The sequence below is a fragment of the Stenella coeruleoalba genome, assembly GCF_951394435.1.
Source record: "Stenella coeruleoalba genome assembly, chromosome: 20".
NCBI lineage: Eukaryota > Metazoa > Chordata > Mammalia > Artiodactyla > Delphinidae > Stenella > Stenella coeruleoalba.
The window spans coordinates 12959951-12986033 of NC_137166.1; the positions used below are offsets into that span (position 1 = coordinate 12959951).

Sequence of the window (26083 nt, forward strand, 5' to 3'; positions counted from 1 at the left end):
TAGGTACGTGGGCTTCGGTAATTGTGGCACGTGGGCTCAGTAGTTGTGGCTCGTGGGCTCTAGAGCGCAGGCTCAGTAGTTGTGGCACACGGGCTTAGTTGCTCCACGGCATGTGGGATCTTCTTGGACCAGGCCTCGACCCCATGTCCCCTGCATTGGCAGGCAGATTCTTAACCACTGCGCCACCAGGGAAACCCCCCTTGCCCACTCTTAAATTGGGTTGTTTGGTTATTTGTTGATGCCTAATCCCATTTTGTTTTCTGCTTCCTGCTAGACCTAGATAACACAGGTATGCCAGGAGTGTTCCGGGAAATTTCGTAAGATGGGGATGATTGAGGCCCAAGAATAATAAAGACCAGGTGGCAATGCTTAACTTCCAGAAGCCAGGAGACCACAATTCCGTTATTACCAGCAAGATTGAAGAGCTGACTAAGGGGTCTTGACCCGCAGGGAGTTGGGGAGAGAGTTAATAAAAGACAGCATCCCTAGGGGCAAAATAGACACAGCCAATGAGGGTGCTTTTTTTTTTTTGCAGTACGCAGGCCTCTCACTGTTGTGGCCTCTCCCACTGCGGAGCACAGGCTCCGGACGCGCAGGCTCAGCGGCCATGGCTCATGGGCCTAGCCGCTCCGCGGCATGTGGGATCTTCCTGGACCGGGGCACGAACCCGTGTCCCCTGCATCGGCAGGCGGACTCTCAACCACTGCACCACCAGGGAAGCCCAATGAGGGTGCTTTTTAACATCTATAAACAAAAAATTCCATAAGAAAGGAGGGGCAGGAGGCTAAAGGTGGTCATCCCCAAAGGTCATGCTCCTTTGCTCAGTTTCTAGACCTGAGCCAATTTTCAGATCCAGAGCCCATTGATGAATAAGTAGTTGGGAGCCTAGGAACAAAGACCCTACAACACCATGCCAAGCATATGGTTCCTTCAGTCTTTCCCCACAGAGACTCAATGGCCATTTACTTGGGTGACTATACACTGACAAAAGAGAAATAACCAACTATTTGAGGACTATTGGACATTTGGTCCAAGTTGCCATTGATACTCAGACTAAAAGCATCATCATCGGTCCCTGGCCCCTGGGGACCTGGTACTATAAATGGAGTCCTGGCTAGATTATGGCTCACAGTGGCCCCACTGGTTATGTGGACCCATCCAGTGATCATTTCCCCAGTCCCCAAGTATATAACTGGAAATGATCTAGAATAATCCAGACCTAGAAACACTAGATCATTGTGAAAATGATCTGTAAACATGTGGTGTCTCTGGCCTGTGGGGTAAGAATTACCATTACAGGGACTTCCCTGGTGGCGCAGTGGTTAAGAATCCGCCTGCCAATGCAGGGGACATGGGTTTGATACCTGGTCTGGGAAGATCCCACGTGCCACGGAGCAGCTAAGCCCGTGCACCACAACTACTGAGCCTGTGCTCTGGAGCCCGCGAGCCACAACTACTGAGCCCAGGCGCCACAACTCCTGAGTCCGTGCACCTAGAGCCTGTGCTCCACAACAAGAGAAGCCACTGCAATGAGAAGCCTGCACACCGCAACAAAGAGTAGCCCCCGCTTGTTGCACCTGAAGAAAGCCTGTGCACAGCAATGAAGACCCAACGCAGCCAAAAATAAATTAATTAATTTTAAAAAAATACCATTACAGGAAAGGCCAAATGTAAACCTTGGAAACTGCTCTGCAATCACTGGCCAGGATAATAAATTAAAAGCAATGTTGGGAATTCCCCAGCAGTCCAGTGGTTAGGACTCAGCACTTTCACTGCCATGGTCTGGGTTCAGTCCCTGATCAGGGAACTAAGATCCTGCAAGACGCGTGGTGTGACCAAGAAAAACAAAAAAAAGCAGTGTCTTACTGGGGGATGGAGGATGGTGGAGATTAGTGCCCCATTAAAACCTACAGGATGCAAGTATGACCCTGAAAGACAGTGGAGAGTGAAAAATACTCCAGTGGGTGGAGCTGCAAGCTGTGCCCTAATCTTTCCACTTTGTATGGAAGAAGTGGTTTAAGGTGAGAATATAAACAGATTCCTGGGCAGGGTCCAGCAGCCTGGTCTGGGATAGTGGCATGTGGTTGGACTATATGGAGAAGGCACAATGTGTAAAGACTTTTTATTACAGGACAATGCACACCAGAACCTCTACCATGGAAGAGGCATTGAACAACCAAGTAGGCAAAATGACTCAACCAATTGACAGCCATCCTTCAGCCACTGTAGACCTGATATGTTGGGCCCACGAATGGAGTGGCCGCGGTGGCAGAGATGGAGGCTACATATGGGCCCAAAGTCTGTCTGGGAGAATGGACTGCCACTTACCAAGGCTGCCTCTTAATGTCCAACCTGTCAGCAACAGAGACCAACACTGAGTCTCTGATATGCCCTTTTCCTAGAGAAGATCAAGTAGCTACTTTGTGGCAAGTCAGATACAATGGGCCTCTTCCTCTTGAAAAGGCCAGCAGTTCTCCCTTATAGGGATAGATGTCTATTCTGCGTGTGGATTTAACTTTCTTGCTCTCAGGGCCTCTGCCAGCAGAATGCCAGATTGAGGCACAGATTGCTACACAACATAGCATCTGACCCAGGGGACCCACTGTACAGTGAAGGGATTGCAGAAGTGGATCCATGACCATGGGATCTGTTGGTCTTGTCATATACTATCCCATCCAGAAACAGCCAGCTAATAGCCTACTGATAATGACCTTCTAAAGACATAGCTGAAGCACTAGCTAAGAAGCAACACTCTGAGAGAATAGGGTGTCATTCTTCAGGATGCAATGTTAAGAGACCTCTGTTGGTGCTGTTTCCCCAGTAGGCAGCATACATGGGTCCAGGAACCAACATGAGGAAACAGGAGTGGCTTCATTTACTGTCACTCCCAGTGACCTGGGTGATTTTGTACTTCCCATCCCAGCAACCTGGGCTCCACATCATTGAAGGTCCTGGGTTCCTACAGGGGTGCACTTTGCCAGAGGACACAGCAAGGGTCCCACCGAACTATAAATTATGGCTGCTACCAGAGCACTTTGGGACCTTGTGCCCAGGGACCAATAGGTGAGAAGAGGAATCACCATATTGGCAGTGGTAACACCCTGATCAACAGGAGCAAGTAGGGCTGCTTGTACATAATGGGAGCAAAGAGAAATATCCAGGTGGTCCACTTGGATGCCTTCTGGTGCTCCGTTGCCTCTCTCTAACTGTGGACAGACATGCAACAATACCACAGCAGGATGAAAAGGTTATTATGCCCACTACCAACACCACACCTGAAATGAAGCCTTGGGTCACATCACCAGGTAAGCCACCAAGACTTCTGAGGTGCTAGCTGAGGGTAAAGGAAATTCAGAATGGAGGAAAAAGAGGATGAGTTCCACTTGCAGCCCTGAGATCACCAGCAATGATGGACAATAGTTTATCTCACTAACCTCCCTCTTCTGAGTTTTTCCCTCTGAAAAAGAGATCCATGGAAACTATAGAGTAGCTGTTCATCAAATTTGTGTAGAGAAATAAATCTGTGGGGCACAAGGGATGGAATATGATGGTCATGAAAATTTGCCTCTCATATGTCCAATTGTGGGGACTGTATGTAATTGGCCAGCTGCTGTGCTCTGAAATCCATCGCTGGGTTCACTCTGAGGCCACACTCCCCAAGGGTTCTTCCAGCCAGTGACTGAGCATGGCAAGAGATGCTAAAGCAGGCCTATTCCTGTGAGGCTTTAATCCTAATAAGTTTCTTCCACAGCGAATCCTGTCTGGAGATTGCTTCTCACAGAACCCAGAATAACCCACCAGGAGGCAAATGGTGGATTAGATAAACCCAGACAGTCCAGGCTGGTTCTTCTAACTACAGTGCTATCCCCAAGGCAGGAAGTACATAGGAGGTGCTCAGAAAAGAACTGCTGAATTATAAATGAATAAATCTAAAAATGGCATGTTGAAAAGGGGTTAATTTTCCTAGGAAGGCTTCAGAAATATTGAGACTTCTGAGCTGAGCATGAAAGGAGAAGAAAACAAAAATTTTAGGAAGAAAGTGTTAGAACTTCATGGGTCAATGTCACATCTACATGATCGTGAAATTTTGGATATGGCAAAGGTCAGGAGGCGCCTGAGGAAAGAGACCACTGATGCAGTCCTGCACTAGAGCAATAGTTGCCGAGGACTGGCAGGGACCAGTGCTGCCTTAGTTGTCAGGAAAGCATATTCCTGGATTCCATAATCAGAAACATTTGAAAATTGCTCCAGGTGATTCAGCTGCACAGTCAAGTTTGGGAAAGCATTCCTGTATTTTGGAAGCTGCCATAGTCCTCAAATGGGGAAGATGGTAAGAAGTCAGGGGAGGAAAGTGCTCTGCCCCATCACTTCTTTTCACCTTGCTTGCCCAAACAATGAGAAGAACAATTAGAGGGCTTCAGGGAAGTCACTTCAGCCACTCAGCGGTGGGAGGAGAAGCTTGGCCAGCTCAGTAAGCCTTCATTGATTGCCCTCTATGTGCCCAACATCATGCTGAGCACTGAGGGTACTTGTGAGGTGGTTGAAGACTCTATTAGCTCTTGCTTGGCGATTAAACCACACCCCGGCTGATACCTCTCCAACAGCTTCCCAATGCACTTAGATTTAAGTAGACTTAAACCTAGTGCAGTTGTTTTCTGTTTATCCTACGTGTTCTTTGTTACTTTATTCCCACCTTTTTGCCTTCTTTTGGATTAATCAAATGCTTTACACTTACACATTCTTGTAGTATTCTTTTAGTGTTTATCCTAGACTCCAGGGCCTAGCAGTTACAATCTGCATTCTTCTTTATATGCTATGGGAGTCATATATTTCACTGTTACATATGTTAAAAATCTCTCATTATCGTTGTTTAAAACAATATTAATTGTCCACATATTTACCCTTTCAGTGCTCTTTATTCCTTCCTGCAGTCCTATGCTTCCATCTGGGATCATTTTCCTTCAGCCTAGAGTAGTGCAGACCATCTAGCAATGAATTACCTCACTCTCTCAGCTTTAGTTTGTCTGCAAATGCCTTTTTTAACTATTTAATTTATTTATTTAAATTTATTTATTTGTTTATTTATCTTTGGCTGCATTGGGTCTTCTTTGCTGCACGCGGGCTTTCTCTAGTTGTGGTGAGCGGGGGCTACTTTTCGCCGCAGTGTGCAGGCTTCTCATGGCAGTGTCTTCTCTTGTCGCAGAGCACAGGCTCTAGGCGCGCGGGCTTCAGTAGTTGTGGCATGCGGGCTCAGTAGTTGTGGCTCGCGGGCTCTAGAGCACAGGCTCAGTAGTTGTGGCACACAGGCTTAGTTGCTCCGCAGCATGTGGGATCTTCCCAGACCAGAGCTTGAACCCATGCCCCTGCACTGGCAGGCAGATTCTTAACCACTGCGCCACCAGAGAAGTCCCTGCAAATGTCTTTATTTCACCTTTTTTGAATGGATCTAATTACATTTTTTAAAACTTACTGAAGGGCCTCCCTGGTGGCGCAGTGGTTGAGAGTCCGCCTGCTGATGCAGGGGACACGGGTTCGTGCCCCGGTCCGGGAAGATCCCACATGCCGCGGAGCAGCTGGGCCCGTGAGCCATGACCGCTGAGCCTGTGAGTCCGGAGCCTGTGCTCCGCAACGGGAGAGGCCACAACAGTGAGAGGCCCGCGTACCGCAAAAAAAAAAAAACAAAAAAACAAAAACTTACTGAGATCAAATTCATGTAACATAAACTCCACTATTTTAACAATTTTAAGTGCACAGTTCAGTGGTTTTTAGTATAATCACAATGTTTTGATTGTGATTATCTGATTCATCACTATTATCTGATTCCAGAATATTTCCATCATTCCCAAAGAAATCCCATACTTCTCAGTTCTCCCCTCCTCCCATCTCCTGGAAACCATTAATCTACTTCTGTCTCTATGGATTTGCCTTTTCTGGATATTTCATATGAATGTAATCCTACAACTGGTGGCTTTTTGTCTCTGGTTTCTTTCACTTAGTATTATGTTTTCAAGGTTCATCCATGTTGTAGCGTGTTATCAGTACTTCATTACATTTTTTTCTTTTTTGGCTGTGCCTCGCAGCATGTGGGATCTTAGTTCCCCAACCAGGGATGGAACCTGTGCCCCCTGCAGTGGAAGCACAGAGTCTTTAACCACTGGACCACCAGGGAAGTCCCTAGTACTTCATTTTTTTTTTTTTTTCCTAGTACTTCATTTTTGAAGTACAATTTCCCTGGGTGTAGAATTCTAGGTTAGCAACATTTTTTTTTCTTTTGGTATTTAAATTATGTCATTCTACTGTTTTCTGGCTTTCATAGTTTCTTAATGAAAAATCAGATATGCCTGTTATTGGTCCTTTGAAGATAATGCATCTTTGTCTGCTTTTAAGATTTTCTCTTTCTCTCTTTGATTGTCACCAGTTTTACAATGACATGCCAAGGCTGTCTATGAACCAGGACGTGGGCTCTCACTGGACACTGAATCTGCCAGCACCTTGATCTTGGCCTTCCCAGCCTCTAGAACTATGAGAAATAAATTTCCATTGTTTATAAGCTATCCCATCTATGGTATTCTGTTTTGGGTTTTTTTTTTAGTTTTTTAAATCTTTTTTTTTGGCCGTACCACCTGGCTTGCGGGATCTTAGTTCCCCAACCAGGGATTGAACCCGTGCCCCCTGCAGTGGAAGCATGGAGTCCTAACCACTGGACCACCAGGGAATTCCCTATAGTATTCTGTTAAAGCAACCCACACAGACTAAGATATCCAGACTGCTGTTTATGTTATCTAATGAATTTTAGTTCAGTTCTTGAATGTCCATTTGATTATTTGTATAGAATCCAATTTTCTGTTGAAATTCTCTATTTTCACCTATTTTATCTATCTTTTATTTTCTATAGCATACCAGTCACAGTTATTTTAAAGTCCCCATCTGATGAGTCCAATATCTGAATCATATGGAGTTTTTGCTGACTTTTTGTTTTCGGTTATTTAGTTTAGCTTAGTTCAGCTTTGTTTTGTTTTTAGCATGCCTCATAATGTTTGATTCAAAGCTGGACCATGCAGATTAAAAATTATAGAAGCTCTGGATGGTATTAATCTTTCTCCAAAAAGGTTAATTTTTCTTCTTATAGACAGAGTACTGGAGGCTCACCTTGTCCCCACTGAGGCATGTTTTAAGCTTTATTAGGGTTGGCCCATTGTAGTTTTGTCTTTTCTTCTAGGGCAAGGTCCTTACCCCTGGGGTGTTGTCCTTCCTCCTGCAATATGGCCTTTGTTCCTAGGGTGTAACACTTCTGAGGCCTCAGTTAAAAGCCAGGGGTGTTTACCAAGGCCTCTACACCTCAGCAGGGTCCAAGCTCCAAGCTGAAATCTCTCTCAATTTATTGCTCTCTCAGCTATTGTTTTCTTCAGGATTTGTTGGAGTCTGACTCTGTGCATGCACAGCTTAGGAGTCAGTCAGCCACTTGAGAGAAATTTGTTCACAGATTTTTCGCTTTTTCTCGGTGGTTTCCTTCTCTCCAGTATTTTGACCCTTAAGTCCCAGCCACTTAGAGGATTCTGAACTCCTACCTGTACATTTTCAGCCCAATAAGATTACTGCTTTCTGCAAGGGCTCAATTCTTCTGGGCCACAATTTGGACAGTCCCCTCAGAAAAAAATCTGGGCTGGAGCTTCCCTGTGTACTTCTCTTTTCTCAAAGATTGTAGCCCCCCATTTCCTCACTGTATTAGTTACTTTCTAACCCCTCAAAAGATATTTTATATATTTTATCTAGTTTTTATCGTTTTATTTCAGCATAAATACAAATTTGTATTTGTACTCATATTTGGGATCAGAATCCTCCCCAGTTTCACGTATATATAGGGCCTGCAGGGCCTTATATGATCTGGCCCTTGATGGGTTCTCTGACTCCTTCTTCTAGTCCCCTCTTTCCTCATTTCAATGCAGCCACATAGGCCTTCATTCTGAATGCTTATTCCCTTGTCTTGAACTTGCACTTGTCATTAACCTTTGCTTTTGGAACTCTTTTGTTATGGTCTAAATGTTTTTGTCCCCTCTAAATTCATATGTTAAAATCCTAATGCCCACTGTGATGGTATTAGGAGATGGGGCCTTTGGAGGTGCTTAGATCATGAGAGTAGAACCCTCATGAATGAGATTAGTGTTCTTATAAAAGAGATCCCACAAAGCTCCCAGCTCCTTCCGCCCTGTGAGGACACAGTTAGAAGTTGGCTGTCTGCAACCCATAAGAGGGCCTTTGCCAAAACCTGACCATGCTACCACCCTGATCTTGGACTTCTAGCCTCCAGAACTGTGAGAAATAAGTTTCTGTTGTTTATAAGCTACCCAGTGTGTGCTATTTTGTTATAGAATTCTGAACAGACTAAGTATCTTTAGATCTGCCCCTCCCTTTTTTTTTTTTTTTTACAAATTTATGCCAATTCACTCTTAACTCAATGATCACTAGCTGCCTTTATATAAAATCTCCTCCCCACCCCAGTCATCCCATTTATCTTTTCTTTCTTTATTTATTTTAAAAAATATTTATTTATTTATTTGGCTGTGCCGGGTCTTAGTTGTGGCATGTGGGATCTTCATTGCAGCATGTGAGATCTTTAGTTGCAGCATGCAAACTCTTAGTTGTGTCATGTGGGAGCTAGATCCCTAACCAGGGATCGAACCCGGGCCCTCTGCATTGGGAGTGCAGAGTCTTAGCCACTGGACCACCAGCGAAGTCTCTGTCTTTTATTTTCTTCATAGTACTTATACTATCTGAAATTATCTTGCTCTTTATTCACTATCTTATCGTTTATCTCTCATATAAGCCAGTTCTTGAGCAATGCGTGACATATTAAAAAAAAATGCTCAACACATATCTATTGGATGAGTTACGGAAGTGAGGATCAAGAAACAAAGGGTACAGTAAAGGGTAAAATGAATTCCTAGTTTGTGATAGAGACAGTCTGTTTTTATTGAAAAGTCACTGAGTCCAGGCGACCCAGGTCAGGTCAACCCTCTTCTCACTGGCCTGTGGGTTTGTGCTTTCTGTAAAGTCTGACTTCCCTGACACAGCCTGAGCTGGCCAGGTTCCCAGATTTCTCTCAGTTTCTTGCTTGTTGGTCACTGTGATTTCAGGATAGGCACATACACTCGTCCCTATCTCCAGAGGCAGTCTGTGGCCGGGTCTAGGGTTTCCTCACTGCAGGCTGTGAGATGGGTAACTGCTGGCTTCTCTTAGCGGATTGTCAATTTCTGGCCTTAAACTGGCTTAAAAAATAAACTCCCACTTGTTGTCTGCACACATGGAGACCCATCATTGAAAATTAATGACCCTTATCCAGTGGTTAGGACTCTGTGCTTTCACTGCTGAGGGCCTGGGTTCAATCCCTAGTCGGAGAACTAAGGTCACACAAGCTACATGGCATGGCCAAAAAAAATTAATTAATTAAACAATTAAAAAAATTAATGACCCTAAGTGACTTTTCAAGAACTTCAGGTCTGAGATTTACCTATGCCACATATCTGTTAAGGAACATGTACATTTATCTGTTCTACCCTGGGCTGTCTTGGTCAATGCTCAAGGTTGGCAGCAGCCTTAGCACCACATTATGGCAGTAGCAGGAGTGAGTTTTGGTAGAGATGTCAACATGTCCTCATTCCTAGAGATAGAGGCCTGTGTCAGCCACAGTGGGCAGTTTGTACCCCTAAAATATTCTCAGTCTCAGGGGTTCCTTATGAGGCTCATGAGCCCCCACCCGACCTCTCAGGTTCTAGCTATGTCTGGTCTTCACTGCCCATTTGTGGGTCAGGACAGCAGAAGCTGCATTTTTGAACACGGATGACCAGTGGGGATCACATGTCCCAAGCTGCCCTCACTCCCCAACATGGTATACTGGCAGAGTGGGATAAAAGTGCACCACGCCAACTGAGAGGCCAGGGGTTCTGGTCCCAGGCTGGCAAAGTTCATCCTGGGCAGGACATTTAACCCTGCTGTGCAGAACTGTTACCATCTCTGCCATTCTTCAGGTGAGTGAGAACCCAACTCAGGCCTGATGCATGGCTCAGATGACACAATAGATGCGAAGATGCTTTAGGAAGATAACATCTCTCCTATGGAAAAGGAGGGGACACTGGTGTTAAGTGAAACAACCATCCCTGCCTGTAGTGCTTGCTGAAGATGCTGCATGCAGGTCAGCAAGACAGTTATGAGGCACAGACTTAACCTGAGGCCTCAAAGACATGTTTTGTTATTTTCTTTCCCTCCTTGAAACATGAGTTTAAATTCTGGCTTAAAATCTGGCTCACATGCAAAGGGCTTCCCAGTTTATTCATAATACTGGCTATAACTTTTTTAATTCCCTATTGTGGGCCAGGCACTATTATTTCTAATCTTCACAATTATACATTAGAGCTCCTCCTTTTCTTTCTCAGACGAGAAAAATGAGGGTCAGAGAAGTTAAAGGACTTGCCTAGTCTGCCGAAGAGCAAGGAATATAACAGGCTCTTTTCTTATTCTGGAACCAGTGCTCCTAACCCTGATTCAATGCTGCCTCCTTTTCTGGGTAAGAGAGGCTTTTGGGGCTGGTGGAAGGAAGCAAGGAGAAATGCAAGAAGAGGTTCTTAGATGCCGGAATACACCTGATCGTGTAAAGTTCACCTCTACACATAAAGTTTTTATTTCAAGTCATTGAACGGATGACATACTCTACCGGCCATCTTGGTTGTGGCAATCCCAATCCTTTTTTATTTTTCTGTGACGACAACCAAGGGAATTAGGCAAAGCTGCCCTACCCAGATATCTTAAGGCGCACCAGGAACGCCCCCGGCAAAGAGCGCAGCTTTCCCGCCCGCCGAGGTCCGGGGCGTGGGCCATTCGGAGCTCGGCCACTCCCGGGCTTTGCTCCCAGCTGGCGGGTCTGCGCCGGCAGGAGAAGGGATCGGATGGACCCCGCCGGGCCCCGCCCGACTCCCCGCCCCCTCATTTAAATACGCTGCGCCGGCGGGTGCGTCGAGCTCGCCGCGGACTCAAGATGGCGGCGTGTGGACGTGTACGGAGGATGTTCCGCTTGTCGGCGGCGCTGCAGCTACTGCTGCTCGCGGCGGCCGGGGCCGACAAACTCCAGGGCCAGGGAGGCCACAGCCCAGGCCAGGGCCCGGGGGCCAACCTTCTGCCCCTCGGAGGGCAACCTGGAGGCGGCGCTCTAGGGGGTCAGCTCCAGCTGCCTCAGTCATCTCAGTTGCAGCAGCAGCAGCAGCAGCAGCAGCAGCAACAACAACCGCCTCAGCAGCCGCAGCCGCCTTTCCCGGCGGGTGGGTCTCCGGCCCGGCGGGGCGGATCAGGGCCTGGCGGGGCTGGCGGGGGCTGGAAGCTGGCGGAGGAAGAGTCCTGCAGGGAGGACGTGACCCGTGTGTGTCCCAAGCATACCTGGAGCAACAACCTGGCGGTGCTGGAGTGCTTGCAGGACGTGAGGGAGGTGAGGAGGCAGGACGGGGCCGGGAGGTCCAGGCCTGCTGCGGGCCCGAGGGTGTCGCCGGCCTTGGAAGCCGCTGACGACGGTCTGCTGCCTCTCTCTCTTCCTCTGAGCTGCGCTCGCTCCTTCCCTCTCTGCCCCTCGCTCCCCGGCGCATTCCAAGAAGGGGACCCCACCCCCACCTTTCATTACCTCTGGGTGCGGGGGTCTGGGACGCAGACCCCAGCTCCCGGCTGCAGTCGGCGAAGGCCCAGAGCGTGTTTATATTTGCTCCGGTCTTTTGTGTGATGCTGTAAGCGCGGTGGCTCCTCGGTGAAAACCTGTTTAGGATTTTGCCATCCGTTTCGACTTGGATAATTTGTAGCAACCCTTTTAAACATGAAAAATGGTTGGCGTACTTCAGCTGTTAAAGAATGCCCAGCTGTTTATTGGCAGTAGATAATGTTTGTTTAGGTAACTGGTTCTATTCTGATGTGTATTGTAGACAGCAACCGAATTTACTGTCTTTACCCTATTCTTTTGTAATTCAAAAATTCCTATTATTTACCAGCTGCTGAAAGTAATATATGCTTTTTTTTTCCCTTCTTTTTCTTCTTCATTTCTTTTGGTCAATTTGTAATGAATCTCAAGTGTAAGCTGTTACTTCAAGTGATTTAGAGTCCCAGAGCTTGAAAAGTTGGGGCAGTATTTGAAGATGGATTGTGGGGTCTTTGCCTTTCTGACGTCTGAATATGATTTTAACAGTACCTTTTAATGCAGTCTAGGTTTGATGTTGTTTGATGTGATTCAGTTAAGTAACAGAGAATTTCTTCTCTGGATTTAATGCTGCAGACTTAAGTGCATTTTTGACAGTTACCAAAGTTTGGGAGCAAATTTGGTAGGGATACTTTTTTTGTAAGGTTTAGGTGTATAGAATTAGGCCCAAAGGTTGACAGGTAGAATAAAGCCACCGCTGGATACAATTTTATTTGGGAAGTTGTTAAGAGAATTTTCTAAGGTGTTCATGGTCATAGGAAAACCACTGGCTTGTTGAAAAATGCTAGTCTTGGCAGGTTTTTTCCCCCTCATCCCCCTGTGATATTTGCTCTGGTATTCCACACAGAGTAATTCACAGGAGGAAAAGATATACATGCTCAGGAGACAGCGAGAAGGGAAATTTCTAGAGCCACCAGAAATGTGGGGCCTTAGATGACTTATCTACAATTTGAAAACTAGGAAGATAATCCCTTGTTATTCTTTATTCTGCAACTACTCCTCTAGTCGATAACAGCTATGATTCTTAATTCTGTCAAGCTTCCTGAAATTTTCTATTTGGCCTTCGAGGATATATAATAGATGCTGTTCTCTCAAACTAGGATCCTAATATTGAAGGCCAAACATTTGGTTAAGCAGTTTGTGGTAGAAACAGGATGTTATTAGCGAAAGTGGCAAAAAGTGGCCCATTTAAGGAATACATGTCTCCTTACGTGCATTAGGGACATTTGGAAACAGTCACTCACAGGAGCAGTCTTCCTTTGTCATGCATGTAGAAGTGTGTAGCAGCATATATAATATGTAAATAATTTAGCTTTGACCACTTTTGGAGTCTTTTTAATTTGGTAGGTACTATCTTTCTTGCATTAGTTAGTGTAAAGATCCTGGCCTGAAAATGTAGTCCCTGCTCCACCTTTGACTGTAAGATTCTCAGCAAGGGTATTCTTTTGGTAACTACATTTTTCTTCCTTTATAGGGATTTAAACTCTTTGAAGGTAGTTACTAGGTCCTGTATTTCCTTTGTAACTTTTCAGAGTACCTAATTCAGTGCTGAGACTCAGTGAATAGTGTTGACTGATTGAAGGTGAGTAAGCTAATGGAGCCCGTTTTATGCTCTAGAGAAAGAAAAGGTGTCATGTAAATTGGAAGAGGCAGTTTGGGGGGGGGCAGGGGTTTCCAAATTTCCAATTTAATTAATTTTCCTCCAATTTTATATACATAAAAATTGAAAGAATAGTATCATGAACAGCTGTGTATATTCTTTAGGAGGTGGAGCTATTTTTAAACTACTTCTTTTTTTCCTTTAAAGACAGCAAAAAGAAATTTTATTCCACTCAGAGAATTAGTTAAATCTCAATTATGTGTTTGAAAGAGCATAACGATTAAAAAAGTAAACTAGCTAGGCACATTTGAAGTGAAAGTGTGGAATATGTTTTGTATGTGCTTTTTGGTAAGTAGGACAGTTTGATAGGAAAGTAGACATTTGTGCTTCTTTATCCCTTTGGATACATATTTGGGGAAGATTGTTCTCTGTGTTCTTGCTATTAGAATTATGAAAAGACAAAGCATGTGAGTATTTAAATGGTAGTATAGTAAACCACATTTTTATTTTGAAACAACGTGGGTAGGTTAAGTCTTAAGTTCAGATATTTTAAGGTTCTCTTTAGTGTTCAAAGTTATGTACTAATTCACTTAGAGAATCTATATGAAGGTATTTATACTTACCTTTAAATAATTTCAGTGGATACTTTCCGTTTGTCTAATGCATCATATGCCACCAAATTAAAATTTTATGTGTGAACTATATTGAAACTGTACATAGACTAAGATTAGCTCACAGCTTTTTCTCCTTTTGGCCACTATTTTAAGGTTATATGTTGTGGGGGATTCTTTTTTTAACTCTGTCAGCTGAGTCATACTTTTTAAAAGGTGAAGTATACCCAGCGAGTCCCCTGTTACATAGTGGGTATATTAGCAGTAATGATGGATAGTAGTCCTGGTTACGTGTGTGTGTATGTATATGTAGTTAGTAGTAGTTCTAGTCATAAGAATATATAACTAGAAGGTATAAGGGTAAAAAGGAAAAATACATCCTGGGCTGTTCTACCAGGTGGAGAAGTAATACCCAAAGTATTACTGTCTAGTATTTGATAAAGAGATAAGACATGCTTTATGTTGAGAGTAATTTTAAAATAGTTTACATATTTTTGGCTGAAATGACCAACAGTATCTTTTTCATTTTTTTAAAAAATTTATTTATTTATTTTTGGCTGTGTTGGGTGTTCGTTGCTTCATGCGGGCTTTCTGTAGTTGCGGCCAGCGGGAGCTACTCTTCGTTGTGGTGCACGGACATCTCATTGTGGTGGCTTATGTTGTTGCAGAGCACGGGCTTTAGGTGTGCGGTCTTCAGTAGTTGTGGCGCACATGCTCAGTAGTTGTGGCGCACGGGCTTAGTTGCTCCGCGGCATGTGGGATCTTCCTGGACCAGGGCTCAAACCTGTGTCCCCTGCATTGGCAGGCAGATTCTTAACCACTTGCCACCAGGGAAGTCTCGACCAATAGTATCTTGTGTTTAGAAGTTGCAGATGGAGATGTTGTTTCTTTAGAAGTTTATTAGTGATGTGCATAGTTTTTCTTAGGTTGTTTTTTTTTTGTTTGATTTAAAAAAAGAAACAAAAAACTTTCTAATATGGAAAATTTCAAACATAAACACAAATAGAATGGTATGATGACTCCCCACATACGCATCACACAGCTTCAGCTATCCTCACTTTTTTTTTTTAATCACACGGGTTAGGAGAATGTATATTTTAAAGCAAGTTCCAAACACTGTCATTTCTGTTATAAATACTTCAGTGTGAGTCTCTGATAAGGACTTAAAAAAAAAAACCAGAATCTAATTGTTATTTTTTAGTATTTGAAAGCATTGTGAGTATTTTTTCTGAATTTCTTGCTACTTTGTCTTGATATATCAGTTTCAGGTTATAAATTTGTGACCACTATCTCTAAACTATGCACAGAGTGAATGCTTTGTAAATATTTATTTTAGATGGCCTATTTTACATATTGAACAGGAATTAATATTTCAACATTACAAACTTACTTTCAAACTCATAGGTGAACATTTTCTTATTCTATTCTTAGCCTTTCTCTTAACTGTACGTATCCTAAGATAGTATGCCATAATGTCCGTATTATCGCATTTATCCTGTGAGGTGAATAGTGTTATTATCTTAGTTGAGAAACAGGCTCAGATAGATGAAGTAATTTGTCCAGTGTTATATCCTAAGTTGTAGGGGTGGTATTCAGCAAGTTCTCTTTGACTTCAAAGATTGTATTCTTTCTAATCTGCCATGGATGGTTGCAGCTAGGGAAATTAGTATGTGGCTGTTGAGAACACCAGGGGTTCATAAGTGCACACAAAAGGAGAAGAGTCACCTGGAATTAGAATCTTCTTTTCTTCACTACCAAGAACAACTGGGTAGGAGCAGCATCTTTGCATTGGAGTATTGTCGATTTCTCAGGTGGACAGACTGGCATTATTAGACAAAGCTAATTTAATTACTATTCTGAGTCCATTACAAGTAGAGTTTCTGCTTCATGAAAAGATTTTCAGATCCCATTTCACCTTAAGCAGAATTTGTACTGGTATAATGGAAGAATTTAGATATATTCCCCTACTATTTGTATTGAATCAATGGAACACCACAAAGAGTAAACTAGGACTAGAGCTGGCACTGCCATTAACTAATTCTATGACTGTGAGCAAGTCAGTTTACCACTCGAGTCTCAGTTTCCTCATGTGTTAAATGAGAGGCTTGGGAAATAGTACAATTTACAATTTCTAAGATTCCTATTATTTAACCTTTATGAGTTGTTTCCTGTGTATATTCCTGTATGTATGTATTTTATAGTTTCTAGGATTTATATATGTGACATCTCCTGGTTCCTTATTCATTCACGGGTGAAATAGTGAAATGGATAATGCAAACAGCAGTTAATCCAAACATCGTTTGGCTTTAGGATACATTATGATTGTTTTGTTTGAGCCAATATGGAATTTCCTCCTATGCTGACTCTCAGTGGTTGGAAGCAGTCTAACCACATAATCAAGGCATTATTTTATTTTTTATTTTTTATTTTTTGCGGTACGCGGGCCTCTCACTGCTGTGGCCTCTCCCGTTGCGGAGCACAGGCTCCAGACACGCAGGCTCAGCGGCCATGGCTCACGGGCCCAGCCGCCTCGCGGCATGTGGGATCTTCCCGGACCGGGGCACGAACCCGTGTCCCCTGCATCCGCAGGCGGACTCTCAACCACTGCGCCACCGGGGAAGCCCCTCAAGGCATTATTGATCCCCTATTATGCACTTATCATTGTGGAAGAACACTAGTACTTTAAGACACTACCATTGCTTACAGTTGGTTTGATAAATGGGATTGTGCTCAAGAAACAGTTATATAAGAGAGTGTTCATCACTTGGTGTCACACAGACAAGTAAATTCTTTAGGGCGATGAAAAGAGTACAAAATTAGGATTTAGACTTGGATGGAACTCCGCTCTGCTACTCTTGGCTTAAAAATCTTATCACTTTTTTTTTACCCTTAAGTAGGGACAGTTTAGCCCTGTTGTAAGTGAAGATACACATGAGTTCTTGAGTTTGATGTGCTAGTTGTATTTTGCTTTTTTATGTTAAACAAAATATGTTACCATTAAAGTAGGCAGTACTAACACATACCACCAGAAATCATCTTGCTTATCACCTATGGTACATGCTTTGGAACATTCTAAGAGTGGATTATCGCTTAAGATCCTTCCAGCTCTGGTACTTTGTGATTCTGTCATCTGTAGAAATACAAAACATTGCAAGGGAATCATAAGCACAAGTGAAAAGGGAAGATGCTTTGAGAAATTAAGGGGGCTGTACTGACTGTACTGAAGTAGAGAGTTTGCGAATTTTTTCAGAGTCCAGGTTATAAAGGGTCTTGCATACACCACTGTCTTATTCTCCAACTAAAGCCCAGAAATGGAATGTGTTTTTATCCCTGAGATAAAAATATTCCCCCAGATAAGTGAGTTACCTGTAAAATAGCACTGTCACTTATGGAAGGAACTTTTTAAGAAGCCTCTTGATAAGACTGCTTTACAGTATATAGTTGCTGAATAATTTCATTGCTCTTTGGAAGAAAATAAAATACTCGATCAGTCCAAGAGATAAGATGATACGTTTCTCCTAATGTATTCAAAACAAATTTCATCAGCAACAATCCTCCCAAAAAACTTCTCCTGCTTATATGAGAAATGTATGTAGTATTTTAAAAAGAAGCAGTTAAAATGGCTTGTAGGATGTCATGCAAATTAATTTTTCTTCCTTCAGCAAACATTTATTGAATAAATACTGTGTACAAGACACTGTGCTTAGTGTTAAAGGTTACAAATATTGATTATAGCTAGCATTTATCGAGGGCTTTTTGTGTGCCCTGCCCTAAGGGACCAGATGTTCTCTAGGTGTTATATCTCATTTAATCCTATGAGAGATATATCATTAGTATTATTTTAATTATTACTATTTTTTAAATGAGGGAACTCCCTCAGGGCCAGTAAGTAGTGGAATTGATATTTGAAAGCAAGTCTGTCCAACTGTAAAATGGCTCTTTCCCCCTCCCCCTGTGCCTGTGGTAGTCACCAGCTATATATGTTGCTACTGAGCAGTTGAAATATGAGTAGTCTGAGTTGAGATGTGCTGTAAGTGTGAAATGCACACTTGATTTTAAAGACTTAGAACACACAGGAAGGTAAACTATCTCAATTTTTTTGGGGGGGTAGGGGTGCGCTGCACAGCTTGCAGGATCCTAGTTCCGCCACCAGCAATCGAAACCGGGACCTCAACAGTGAAAGCACAGAGTCCCAACCACTGTACTGCCAGGGAATTCCCGTCTCAGTTTTTATATTGATTACATGTTTGAATGATAATATTTTGGATATATTGGGTTAAAAACATTATTAAAGCCAGTTTTACTTTTTATTTTTTAATGTGACTATTAGAAGACATAAAATAATATATGTGGCTTCCATTATATTTCTGTTGGACAGCACTGATCTGGAAGAAGAAAAAGGTATCTTTATTAAAACTATAATACAAGTTATAAAGTAGTAAGTACCATAAGAGAAGGAGAAATTAAATGCTATGCGCATATGGTAGAGGAAATCGTTGGGAGAATCAGAAAAAAACTCCTCACTGCTTTTCAGTCTTAAATTGATGTTCATATCATGAAATTCTTAATTTAGCCACCTTAAAATGCCTGGTTAATAGATGGATGTCATTTTCCTCATGCCGACTTTATGAGTTGTAAAGGGGTACAGTAGCTCCTTCAGATTAAGAGGAGCTGAACTCATAAAACTGGAAGCCAGCAAGTGACTCATCTTTATTTGATTGAGTTAGATATATTTAAAACTTAAGAAAGAATGTCAAGTGATGGCCCTCAGAACTGTGCCAGTACTAACCCTTGTATCTGCATTAAAATAGAGTGTGGAGGGACAAGAGTGTGGACTGGAATCTGAAAACAACGAATTAAGAGAACCAGACATGTATTTTCATTCAGTTTAAATAATTTTACTGAAATTAGAATATTATGTTAGATCGACTGCGTGGTGTTTACAGTACCTATAAATTCTCCTATTGAAGCCTTGAATAACATTATAACTCTATACAGGGGGAGTCATAGTGAAAACGGGTACTTGGTTGAATTCCTCAATCTGCATCCTTGTAAAACAGAACAAAGAACAAACTCTTAAAACATTTTTGTGTTCCTTTAAAAAAAAATAACAAATGTGATGTATAGTTAAAATCATAAGGAAGATAAACAGTGAAGTGAAATGATATGTGAGAGAAATTAACCAGGAGAATGTGTGTATGTTATAAGTCAATTCAAATGCAGAGTTACCAAAAAAAAAAATGAAAGAAAAAAATCATGTTTAAAGAAAATGCTCTGATGTCTAGGAAGGTTTCATTTGTAATTTAAGTTAACATAGAAAGACAGACTGCAAGTCACTTAACAGAATTCCCAAAGTTCCTATGCTGGCCAAATCAGCTCCGTAATGTGATAAACACCATAAAGTGAACAAAAACTTCAAGGAGGGAGAAGGGAATGTAATGGAGAGTTTTAATCATGCACAAAGTCTGCCATTTGTTAATTAATGCCATCTACTGCGCATACTTGTTGCACATGAAATAATCAGCAGAGATAAGGTCCTGTAGTCATGTGGAGCTCATCATAGGAGGAGCAGTGTGGTGAGTGGTAAAGAGTGGGCTCTGGAACTGCAGTCCTGGATTCAAATCCTAGCTCACTTACCACTTACTGTGACCTTGGACAGATTTATCTCTTCAGCCTTCACTTTTCTTATGTGTAAAGTTGAGGTATGAAACCACTCCCACAGGGTTATGAAGAGGATGAAAAAAATTTAAATATATAGAGCATCCATCAAATTGCAGTTGCCCATCAGTGGTCTTTCTGCCCTTTGTTGTTGCAGATGATGTCCTTCAAGATATGGCTTTATGTTCACTGTCTTAAGAGAAATCTGAAGTAAATTGTAATGTGCCACACCTTTTATTATAATCCTTCCAAGGCTTCTTCAAGAAAGCTGTAGTTGAACTTGAAGAGTAGTAAGGTCAAAAACTTTTTATAGGACTTCCCTGGTGGTGCAGTGGTTAAGAATCCGCCTGCCAGTGCAGGGGACACGGGTTCGAGCCCTGGTCCGGAAAGGTCCCACATGTTGCGGAGCAACTAAGCCCACGCACCACAACTACTGAGCCTGCGCTCTAGAGCCTGCGAGCCACAACTGCTGAGCCCGAGTGCCACAACTACTGAAGTCCGCGTGCCTAGAGCCCGTGCTCTGCAACAAGAGAAGCCACCCAATGAGAAGCCCGGGAACTGCAACGAAGAGTAGCCCCCGCTCACCGCAACTAGAGAAAAGCCCGAGCGCAGCAACAAAGACCCAAGGCAGCCAAAAATAAAAATAAATAAATAAATAAAAATTTATTAAAAAACAAATAATGCAGGTAGTATTTTAAAAAAAACTTTTTATAGAGTCTTTACCAGGTATTTAAAATGTGTACACTTTGAGGTTGTGGAGTGCAAAGGACTGAATTCTCTGGGTAAAGGAATTCAGTTCTACCAAATGTTCTTTCATTCTCTTGGCCTAAATGATGCCTAAATTTGGAATAAACTGCCTATCAGACAAAGGAAATCTCTGTTCTTTGATATAAGAGGGAAAAAATTAGTTCTTCTATTTCTGAAGACTGTGTTGCTTAAAACATCCTCCCTCTGTAGAATGGAATGACTAAGTAACTTTTATCAGCTGAGAAACAGAAGGCATTGATTGTTATCTTTTTGCCCTTTGTAAAACCAGATAAATATAAAAATCACTTAAACTTTCCTGAAAGCTGGCAACTTTTCAGAGGGAAAGTAATATGTAAGGACTTCTATGTTGCTAAGGTGGGAACATTTTCTGGCCTATGAAACAGTCTATATTGAGGTATAAATACATAAATTAATCATACATTAAGGACAGCACAAAATATTCTCAGTATTTAAGCCTTCTTTCTGAGGTAATTAGGTAGTAGAGTTAGTTTTGAATAGTTTTGAAATAGGCAAAATTCCACAATCTCGGGACTTCCCTGGGGTCCAGTGGTTAAGACTTCGCACTCCCAATGCAGGGGGCATGGGTTCAATCCCTGGTCGAACTAAGATCCCACATGCCACATGGTGTAGCAAAAAAAAATCCACAATCTCTTATTCAAACTCTGATTTGCTAGGTTAGTACCTGACTGACGTGTGTATAGATAAAAGCTTTTAGTGTGTAGAGTTGTTGGTTTTCTTTTAAATCATTGTAAGAAGTTTCAAGAATTTATACGATTGTATATTGATTTTCAACTTGAAAGTATCATCTGAAACAGGAGAAATTAGAGCAGTGAAAGCGGAAGTCAGATGAGATTGGTATGGTTCCCTTCCTCTTTTGGAAACAAATTCACATTCTTTAGTCCATGGTCTCACGCTGCTTCTCCATTCTCCAGCTCTGCTTCCCACTAGCTCCCTACATGATATCCTACTGATCGCTACCTTTCCCCCAAGTCGTTTAATGGTATTGGCTTCCAGAGAGTGCCAGTTACAGCTGTTGAGTTTTTATGTAAATATTTTGTTGGCAAAGATTTTATATTCAGTGATTTGAGAAGTTTCTGCCCCAGACTGTTGCTCATTACCTTTCCCTTTGCACAGTCCACTGCCCCTACCCCCTACCAGTTCTCCTTTAAGCATTGTTTTCTGGCTTGTTTTTACTAGCAGACGGAACCATAAGAATTACTAATATTTGATCATATTTGATTTATAAAAAGCAGTTTCACATGGTTCAGTCTGTTGTTCATCTTGCTCAGATTTTGAGTAAGCAGTATATGCTTCTGTAGCAATATCATTGTTTCCTTTTGTATCATCTTAAACTCTAGAGACAGGAGAAATTTAGTCATTGTAGTGTAGGGCTTTCACCTTGGGAGTCTTCCTGAAATTTTTTCCCCAGCTTCTCATTTGGCTTATCTGCCCCTAGGACCAAAAGAAGAGAACCATTGTAGATTGTTTTATATTTTTACTCATTCATTTGTGAAATATTTACTGAGCGCTTACTGTAGGGGTTAATTAATAAGCAAGATGATTATTTGGCATTAAAAAAAGGTGACATGAGAGTTTTGTTTCTTAAAAAATAATGTATTCTGAAAAATTTTTCTTACCTCTCTTACAATAGGGGAAATGTGGAACCAGGTATAAATGTCAGGGAAGAACTCACCAAATATACTTGCTTTTTAAAACTTGAGTATTGACCTAACAACCTTCTCCCTAAATATTTAGTTACTCTGAGTTAAGTTGCTAGCTAACATTTAGTTTATGGAACCCTTTAAATCTCGTTTGCAGTTCTTGATAATGGTATGTGGTAGATAGGACAGATATCAGCCGTATTTTACAGACAGAAAAACCACAAGAATCAGATGGATTGTGATTTGGCCAAGTCTTGTAAGTATTAAGAAACAGAGCTTAGACGCCAACTCAAGCCTTTTTAAATTTAGAGCCTCTGTTTTTCCGTGCTACCACATTGCTTCTCTGATAATTTTCACATTTACATAAATGATATATTTTCATATTTTTAAATGTATTTTTATAGCCCATTTTTATTTAAATCTGCCAACAAATATTTGAACACATACTGTGTGCCCCTATTTCTTAAAATAATTTTTCTGTTCTCCTCTCCTGGGCGCTAATCTTACACAGGTTAAATTGCTTGCTATCGTCTCACAGTCATGAGGCTCTTTTCTTCACCCTCCTCTCCCCACCAACAGTGGGGTTGGGTTTTTTTTTTTCCCCTCTGTTTCATTTTGGATTATTACTATTGTTGTATTTTTAGGTTCATAGGTCTTTTCTTCTGTGGTTTCCAGTCTGCTGTTAGTGCCATCTGTCCAGTATATCTTTTGTTTTAGATACTCTATTTTTCATCTGTAGAAGTTTGATTTGGATCTTACATATATATTCCATTTCTCTCTTCGTTATGTTCATATTTTCCTTTACAACCTTGAATGCATTTGTAATAGCTGTTTTAAAAAGGTCCTCATCTGCTAATTCCATCATCTGTCATTTCTTGGTCTTTTTCCACTGATTAATTTTTCTTCTGGTGGTCACATTCCTACTTCTTTGCACGTGTGGTGATTTTTTTTATTGGGTGTTGGTCATTGTGCATTTTACGTCTTTGCTGAATTTGGTCGAATTCCCTTAAAGAGTGTTAGATTTTGTCTGGCACACAGGTTACATGGAGATCAGTTTGATCCTTTTGAGGCTTGCTTTTAAACTTTGTTAGGGCAAGTCCAGAGCAGCCTTTAGTCTATGTCTACTTTAATTCTACTGCTGAGATGTGACTCTTCTGGGACTCTACCCAATGTCCCAAGTTATGTGAGGTCTCTCCTTTCTGGTTGGTGGGAATGAACTACTCCCTGCCTTGTGAGCTTCAAGAATTATTTGGCGTATTTGCTTTTCAGTGTTTCGTTTCGCACTGCATACACATAGGATAGGACTTGACGCAGGGCGATTCCTCTGAAGATCTCCTGTGTTCTTTGTACAGCTCTCCTTTCCATTACTCTCTCTGTCTTGCAAATTCTGGCCGCCTTGGATCCCCTGAACTTTGATTTCTCTCCTCTACTCAGCAAGTACACTAGAGTCTGTTTGGGTTCCTCCTCCCTGTGCTGCAGCCTAGAAACCACCTCCTGGCAGTAAGATGGGGTGATCGTCAGGCTCACATTGTTTCACTTCTCTCAGGGATCATAGGCTTATGCTGCCTGTTGTCCAGTTACTGAAAATTATTTCATATATTTTGTCTAGTTGTTAATTACTACGGGGGCAATTTCTGTGGTAATTAATACTTTGTGAGCAGAAGTAGAAATCACTATCCCTTGAAGTTTAACTTCTGACCTATCAAATGGAAATGAATAGAAGAATTTGTTAGAAAAGGAGATTAAGCATTATTTATTAAAATTGCAAATGTATATATCTGTCTTTTGAGGTAACAATCCTACTTCTGAAAATTTATACATAACAGTATGATCAGTGTGTAGGAGGTATTTAATTGAAGTTTTTTTTTTTTTGGTAATAGCAAACAATTGGAAGCAACCTAACACCCTTCAATAAGGAAGTGATTAAATAAATTTATTGTACATCAATGCAATGAACTATTGTATTACTGTGGAAAAGAAACTCTTTATGTCAGGTATGGAAAGAGCTCCAAGATCTGTGACTAAATTAAGAAAGTAAAGTTACCACTTTGTATAGTATACTACCTTTTTTACAATCAAAGGGGAAAAATAATAATATTTATTAATATTTGCTTGTATTTGCATTAGAATGCTCCAGAAGGGTACAGAAGAAATTAAGGCTAATGGAGGATAAAAATGGGTGGGAAACTTTCCACTCTATTCTTAATATTTTTGATTTTTTTTCTTTTTGGCTGCACCATGCGGCTTGTGGGATCGTAGTTCCCCAACCAGGGATTGAACCCAGGCCCACGGCAGTGGAAGTGCCGAGTCCTAACCACTGACGACCAGGGAATTCCCTATATTTTTGATTTTTTAAAAAAATATTTGAGGTGTATGTATGTGTTACCCGTTTAACTTTTTTTTTTTAATTAAGATAAAGAGCTTTTTTTCCCCATTGCTCATGTTGACTAAACTATCTTAGTATGAGAGTTCCACAGGTATAATTTCATTTTGTGCCAAGGTCGGCTTGTTTGTAACTGGGTTGAGCCAAGCCTTTCACGAACTTAGAAGATAAAAGATTTCCTTAATGTATTATTTAGGGCAAAACTAACTGCCATACCAAACCCAAAACTACCAGTGGCTTAGCGCAAGAGAAGTTGTGGAAGACTGCCAGCCATCTGGTGATGGGAAACCCTGGTTCCTCCCAGCTTGTGGTCCTATTTCCTAGGACTTTTAGAGTCTTCTGCTTTCAGGCAGACAAGAGAATTAGAAACCCTGCCTGCTGCTTTTTCTTTTTTTTTTTTTTTAAGTCCTTATTACCCTTCCTTCCATATAATTCACATACCATAAAATTCAACCACAAGTACTTTTTTTTTTATTTTTGGCTGCGTTGGGTGTTCGATGGTGCATGTGAGCTTTCTCTAGTTGTGGCGAGCGGGGGCTACTCTTCACTGCGGTGCTCGGGCTTTTCATTTCTCATTGCGGTGGCTTCTCTTGTAGTGGAGCACGGGCTCTAGGCACGTGGGCTTCAGTAGTTGTGGCTCATGGGCTTAGCTGCTTCGCGGCATGTGGGATCTTCCTGGACCAGGGCTCGAACCCGTGTTCCCTGCATTGGCAGGCGGATTCTTAACCACTGCACCAGCAGGGAAGTCCCCCAAGCACAAGTTCTTAAAAGCCCTGGCCTCAAGGTGACCAACTCTTTTGTTCACATTCCACAGGCGAGAACTCTTCACATGCAGCACCTAAATACACGGGACTGGGTAATGCGCTCCTAGTGACAGCTCCCCACTGTGAAAAGGGGAGCACAAAATGCTAGCAAGACAACTAGCAAGTTGTATCACAGTTATCTGGGCAAGTCAGATCAAGTTCATGTGCCAGCCTTTTATTTGTCATATCAAGCAGTTATGTTCCTTCACATTTTCTCTAGGAAGATGACAGTTGTTTACAAGCAATCAGATTTTTCTTTGCTCTAAATGTGTGGAAATACTTCCATGTGATCAGTTTTCAGTGTTATGATCTCTTTGATTTAAAGTATGGAAGCAGTTTCAGCCTTGTGTAGTGATCTCAGTTGCAGTTTTATACTTGCTAAGGGTCAAGACCTTGTGTCCTATGCCTGGCATTAAAGCCCCAAGCCCTAGGTTAATGGAACAGTCCCCCTTCTTCCTTCCTCTGCTTCTGGTGCCATGGTTTTTAATCCTCCCTCCCTCCTTTTCCTGGCACCTAGGGGATTCCTCTTTCTCCTGAGTTCATCTATGCCTTTGAAAGAACTTCATGTTTATTGTTGAAGACTTTTCAAGTTCTGAACATATATATTGCTAGAACCTGAAGTTCTTGAGTTCTGTGGCAGCTCATTCTTTGGATAAGTGACTTTGTTCAAAAGAGATGAGGAAGTAGATTAACATTTATTGGGCAACTGCTATGTGCTTGTATACACAATCTTATTTAATCACCACTGTTACTCTAAGAGGTAGATTTAGTTTTACCCCTCATTTTATTATGGAAAATTTCAAAGGTACAGAACAGTTTTAAAAAATCATACATTGATCACCCATATACCCGACCACTAAAATTTTACCATTAA

General features: G+C 41.9%; 1 protein-coding gene across 1 annotated transcript in view; it reads left to right on the forward strand.

Moving 5' to 3' along the window:
- The first annotated feature begins 10473 nt into the window (after positions 1-10473).
- GLG1 (golgi glycoprotein 1) overlaps positions 10474-26083 on the forward strand; it is a 144298-nt gene continuing 128688 nt past the window's right edge. The window contains exon 1 of the mRNA XM_079907697.1: positions 10474-11473. Coding sequence (XP_079763823.1) covers positions 11030-11473 — 444 coding nt within the window. The 5' untranslated portion in view covers positions 10474-11029. The remainder of the gene's footprint in view (positions 11474-26083) is intronic.